General features: G+C 30.1%; 1 protein-coding gene and 1 long non-coding RNA gene across 2 annotated transcripts in view; both read right to left on the bottom strand.

The window, feature by feature from the left end:
- LOC107713412 (transcription factor E2-alpha-like) overlaps positions 1-6037 on the bottom strand; it is a gene marked incomplete at its 5' end in the record, with an annotated part of 42932 nt that overhangs the window by 29523 nt on the left and 7372 nt on the right. Inside the window, 2 exons of the mRNA XM_016518902.1 lie at positions 5015-5123; positions 5201-5232. Coding sequence (XP_016374388.1) covers positions 5015-5123; positions 5201-5232 — 141 coding nt within the window. The remainder of the gene's footprint in view (positions 1-5014; positions 5124-5200; positions 5233-6037) is intronic.
- On the bottom strand, positions 3549-5250 carry LOC107713413 (uncharacterized). The gene is made up of 3 exons (XR_001636886.1): positions 5201-5250; positions 5015-5123; positions 3549-3672 (listed from the first exon to the last, which is right to left on the bottom strand). It is a non-coding gene; the product is annotated as an uncharacterized LOC107713413 (long non-coding RNA).

Here is a 6037-nt window from a genome sequence, read left to right as displayed (position 1 = left end):
TGTATTTTTTTTATTTAATGTAATTGTTGTAAATAAAATGGTAACTTATGTTAACATTTTAAAAATATATTATGTTAATTTTCATTATTTATTAAATATATTTTTTATTCATAAATTCCATTTTATTTAAATATTAAATATTATTTACTTAAATTGATAAAATACCTAAAAGTAATTATATATATATATATATATTTATTTTTTTATTTTTTTTAATGATGAATTGTTGTACCTGAGTCACAATAAGAAATTAGTCATTAGCCAACTAGCATTTTGTTGCATTCTCCATCAACCTTTTTAATAATGTGTTTAATGTGAAGCACATTTGATTAAACAGGGTTTCCTTAATACGACTAGTTGTTCAGGTGATCCACCATTGAGATTTTTTCTGAACAACAATGCACGCCTGTCTAGCCATGAAAGGGTGTTAATATAATGAACATACGACCAAATTACAAGCCAATTAAACACAACGAAGGGGTCAAAAAACAAGCGACGCTCCAGCGATCTGATGTCAATGATGGAGAAATCCAAAGAAAAGAACCATGTGAAATGTGCGTAAATAAACGGTACGAAATAGAAGACGAGAGAACGAAGGAGATGCATGAACACAAGAAAGAAATAAAGAGAGAACGGAGAGAGAGAGAGATGCATTCCCAATTACAGAGCCATCTGGCAGTTCCTGGAGAGCAGCCAACACCACAGACAGCTGGAGAGAACGAGCAGGAAAAATGAAAGCAAAGAGAAATAGATGAGGACAGGGAGAGTAAAAATAGAGGCACTATTAGAGAGCCATAGAGACAATAAGACCAATGTTAAGAACAGAGAACTGCTGTGCAGTTTAAACAGGTAAACACTGAGGTTTTATGAGATGGGTCAAAGACCTTCGCATCAAATTCAATTCACAAAAGTGATTTTATATACATAGGATGCATATTAAATGCAAGTGTCTACGTCAATATTTCAAATAACTTTTGTGAAAAAATTTTTAATATGGGTGAAATAATGTTCCATAGTCATTCCGCGTAACATATACGTGACCCTGGAGCACAAAACCAGTCTTAAGTGTCAATTTCTCAAGATGTTTTATACATGATTTATAAATAAGCTTTCCATTGATGTATGGTTTGTTAGGATAGGACAATATTTGGTTGGAGATACAACTATTTGAAAATCTGGAATCTGAGTGTGCAAAAAAATCTAAATATTGAGAAAATCATCTTTAAAGTTGTTCAAATGAAGTTCTTAGCAATGCATATTACTGATCAAAAATTAAGTTTTGATATATTTACGGTAGGACATTTACAAACTATCTTCAAGGAACATGATCTTTACTTAATATCCTAACGATTTTTGGCATAAAAGAAAAATGTATAATTTTGACCCATACAATGTATTGTTGACTATTGCTACAAATATACCCCAGCGACTTAAGACTGCTTTTGTGCTGCAGGGTCACATTTGTGCAAAAATGAAACAACATACTTATGTGACCATACTAAATTTTATTATATTTTAAATTATTAAAACATTTTGCAGGCAAATGAGTAAAACCTAGTGGTTTGAAGGATAGTAGCAAAGATTTATAAAGATTTTTTATATTTATGATTTAATGTCATATCAGCACTAATGGCAATATTAATGGCAAAATAAACTCTTATTATGATTACAATATCATTTCAATATATTGGTTACAATAGTTTAACAAAAACAGCCAACATACAAAAATTTACCTATATACTTACAATAACAATAATGAAAATAGTAATAACAATTATATAGAATTTTTCAATTTAATATGCATGATAAAAATTCTAAAATAATTCCAGGAGAAACCTTTTCAAAAATGTCCATTAATATATAGATTTTTTTGGATTATGAACTATTGTTAAAGTGAATGACATTTTAGTGGGTGTCGTCTGTAAATCATGGTAAAAATTTATGATTTTTTGCTCAGAAAAATAAAATAAAATTAGATTTTGTAATGTATGGGGGGGAAAACAAAACTTAAAGCTGTATTAAACTTTTATTGTTTGATGCTTGAAAACCCCTTTTCTTCTTTGTGTGTGTATGTATATATTTTGGCTCAACACACCCAAAATATTAGTCTGTGAAAACATAAACGTCTTGACAGCTTCTGCTCACCGGGATGATTTTATTAAATATTAAATATTAAAAAATATAAAACAAAATACATTCGCTTGATGCACTAAAATACCTAAAACTATAAATAAATAAATAATATATATACTACCACATAAACTACTAAAACCAAACAAAATTACCAAATATGTAACTAAAATTAAAATGAAAACAATATAAAAGATTTAAAATATTAACTAAACTATAATATCTCAGTGATACTAAAATAAGTACATGAAAATTTTGCTTTAAAATGTCTACATTTCAGTGTACATTTGCTGTTTTCAAATATTAAAATAACTTGCACCGGGTAAAACAAAAAACAAAAATGTAAAATATCAGCAAATTAAATGTTATTATAAACACTATAAACATGTATTTTAGTTTCTCTCGCTCCAGAACGAATACTTTAAATTAAACACTATTCAGAACAAGATGAAAAACATAAATATAGAAAACAAACTAATTACGGTGGTATTTATTATTAAAAAAAATTTATAATAATAATAATTTAAAAAACGCCAAGCAATAACAAATTTATTTAAAGCGAAACTAAAACTACAAGTGTGTGGATCAAATCAAAATATGTGCATTTTGCACGTTTTACGTACTTGATATTAAATGCATTATAGAATTAACTTCAGAAATAAAAGTCGCAGCATGTTTAAGATAAGTGTGACATTGTAATGATAAAATGTGACTTATATGCTTTTTCCTCAACAATGCAGTTTTGACCCACCACGACTTATTTTCAGTAACACATAGCAATATTTATGAATATTTTGACAATATTCACTGAACTCACTCACAAATTATTCGAAAACTCGAAATTCAGACATTTAAAGCTGAATCGCCATGTACTCACCCTCACACTGTATGGTTTTCTTTCTCAGAATAATTATTAAATATAATATAATTATACAATTTTAAATCATATTGCACTGAGTGGGACAGTGGGAATGTGGCCTATGAAGACTCAAGTATTATAAACTCACTTTATGGTTACTGGAAGTGGTTTAAGTTGGTTCTCATTAAGAGTAATGCAGTAAATCGTATTTATAGTCTTACATTTTGCTCTGCATTGAAATGAGGAGGAATGAATGGGTTCGATTTCAGCAGCCCTGCTTCAAACAGGAAAAGACACAGGAAGTAGAACATGCACCATTGCTCACGACAGCCCTCCAAGGCCTCGTGGGTATTAGTAGAGGAGCGCTTTGTCCATGCAGAGATTTGCAAGGGAGGGTGTTTTGACTGCATGCGCATGTGAGCATGAATGCACGGTTGCATACACAGCAAACGCTCCCATAAAATGCAAAGAGAATATATGCACACTACAGGTAGTTCACAGTATGCATGTAGTATGTGACATGAGCCCTACAGGAAGTGTGTGTGTGTGTGTTTTGGGTCAGACTGACGGCACGTGGCATGATAATCTGGACTCAGACACTAATGAGGGCACATCAACACTCACCGAAGACACAGACGACGGCAGGCCAGAAGGAACCTTCCGGATCTTCTTGGGCAGTGGATCTGAAACGAAAGCATTATTAGCAAGCCATCCAGACCACAAAGCTGATTTACACTTAAGGTGATCGTCGACGTGATGCAAACAAAGACACCTCATGCTTTTCAAAAACCACACTCTGTGTTGTGACTGCATGAGCCCACAAAACCATCATGCATGAGGGGAAATAGCACAAAATAAACCCTTGAAACGATACAACACACAATGCAGATCACTAGAGCTGCACGTTGCATTGAGAAATAATCATATATTGCGATAAGGCTTAGTGCACAGCCTGCCATTTAATAACTAAATATAAGTTCTAGAGAGAGAGAAACGTTACACGTTTTAGCTCATGATACATTAATTTTCCGTGAATCAAATCCATTTCGAAATGCTGAAAGAGCTCCGAGTTTTACTCTAAAAACAAACGGCGCATAATTTTAATAAACCATGGAAATAAAAGCTCAATGGTATACCATTTGAAAATATTAGTATTTTAATATTTAGAATTTTTTTATTTTACAGTACAAATTTTAAAATATTTCTCATTTTATTTAAAATGCATACTAATTAGCAATTAAAATAAAATGGTAATTAAAAATATAATTTAAAATATTATAAACTTATTTTACTTCAGCAACATTTTTCATTTTAATTTAGTTTAAGTATTAAAACAAATACACAACTACAAATTCAAAATTAAAGTGAAAATGGACAACAATAATTATTAAAATATTAAAATCATTTAAATAAAATGTACTTATATACTTAAACTTATTTTAGCTATATTTTTCATTTTCATTTAAAGTACAAAAAGAAACTAAAATTAAACAAACTAATAAATAAAACAAAACTAAAAACACAAAAATGACAAACACAACAGAATTACTAAAAAAGACAAAAAAACAAATTAAATGGAAAACAGAAAATAGAATTTATTCTAAAAAAAAAAAATGTCATACTGAATTGGTAAAAAAAAAAAAAAAATCCTCAAGTCGATCAGTCCTAATATGATTTCACAATCAAAAAAAGTCTTTATTTCTGCCTTTTTTAAAGTACTTTTTCATTCCTATGCAGATGCATTTAACAACAAAATTATTTCACTCACTCCAGAATGATTTATTCATTACACAAATAGCTATTCAAGTCATCAGGTGAATAAAATCCTGTATTTTTTACTATGTCAACAGAAACAAGGATTTATTTTGCAGAAGCCTGTACATCATTGCACATCAATGAGCTAGGAAATCTGCTTTATACAATTATACAGTTTAGTGGTCATTATACAAATATTGCTAGCAACTGACAAATCACAAGCAGGTATAAGTCAAGCCCAAAGCCCTGAGGTTGCCAAGCTCCTCTCACCTATGCTGGAGTCGGCGAGCCTCCGGCGGTGAAGATTGTAGAACTGAGAAGAGACTTTCATTCCCGGAGGAGAAAGGCCATCGCTAATATCAGCGGGCAAGAGCTGCGGCTAAACACAAATAACAGAGTTCAGTGAAGACAGACTAAAACCCAAAACTGCTCAACTACTTAAAAACAGTTCATTACCTGAGTAACGGGGTATCCTCTTTCAGATTTCCCTGCAAAAGACACCAGAAACTCTTACATTGAGCCAAACAGTTCAAATATTACACTTGCATTACCAATGGCCAGGCCTACAGAGAATCTGAAGTGAATTTCTGTTGTTGTTTACATTTTTGTGCTGCTGAGAAATCTGGAAATGCACTGAACATGTCAACTTTTGCATTTGCAACCCATTAAACTTCCGTCATGTGGCTCAAAATCTGAGCAAAACATGATTTTTTTTGATGAGAATAGGTAGGAATAGATTTTATACATCTACAAATGATTGAATAAAGTTAGTCTAGTTTGCCTTTAAATACAGTAACAGAGCTATAAATCTAAAGTAACATCACAACAAATGAATGCATTAAAATTTCTCCAGTCCAGCCACAGGATTTACTGGAATTAATTTATTATTTTAATTCAATTAAATTTAAAAAAAAAAATATATATATATATACACACTAATATACATAAATGAATTAATAAATAAATAAATAACACACACACATCAGGGTTATTACAATTGAATAAAATTAAAACCATTAAAAAAATACATGAAAAAATACTAAAAAATTTGGTGCCAATGCATTTCGTTTAGTTTAACCTGAAGTACTAAAATAATTAAAACCAAAATTACATACAAATGATAACTGATAAAAATAAAAACTAATAAATATAATAAATACAACTATTAAAATAATAAAAAAGACAACAACACACAACAAAAGTGCCAAAACTTCACCTAAAATGAAAAATATTAATAAAATAAATTAAATATTAACAAAACTATATTCCTATTTCAATACTAAAATAATATAT

The sequence above is a fragment of the Sinocyclocheilus rhinocerous genome, unplaced genomic scaffold (assembly GCF_001515625.1).
Source record: "Sinocyclocheilus rhinocerous isolate Xijiao unplaced genomic scaffold, SAMN03320098_v1.1 scaffold1080, whole genome shotgun sequence".
Classification (NCBI taxonomy): Eukaryota; Metazoa; Chordata; class Actinopteri; order Cypriniformes; family Cyprinidae; genus Sinocyclocheilus; species Sinocyclocheilus rhinocerous.
Note: the sequence above shows the minus strand (reverse complement) of the source record. Positions and strands in the feature narration are given on the sequence as shown.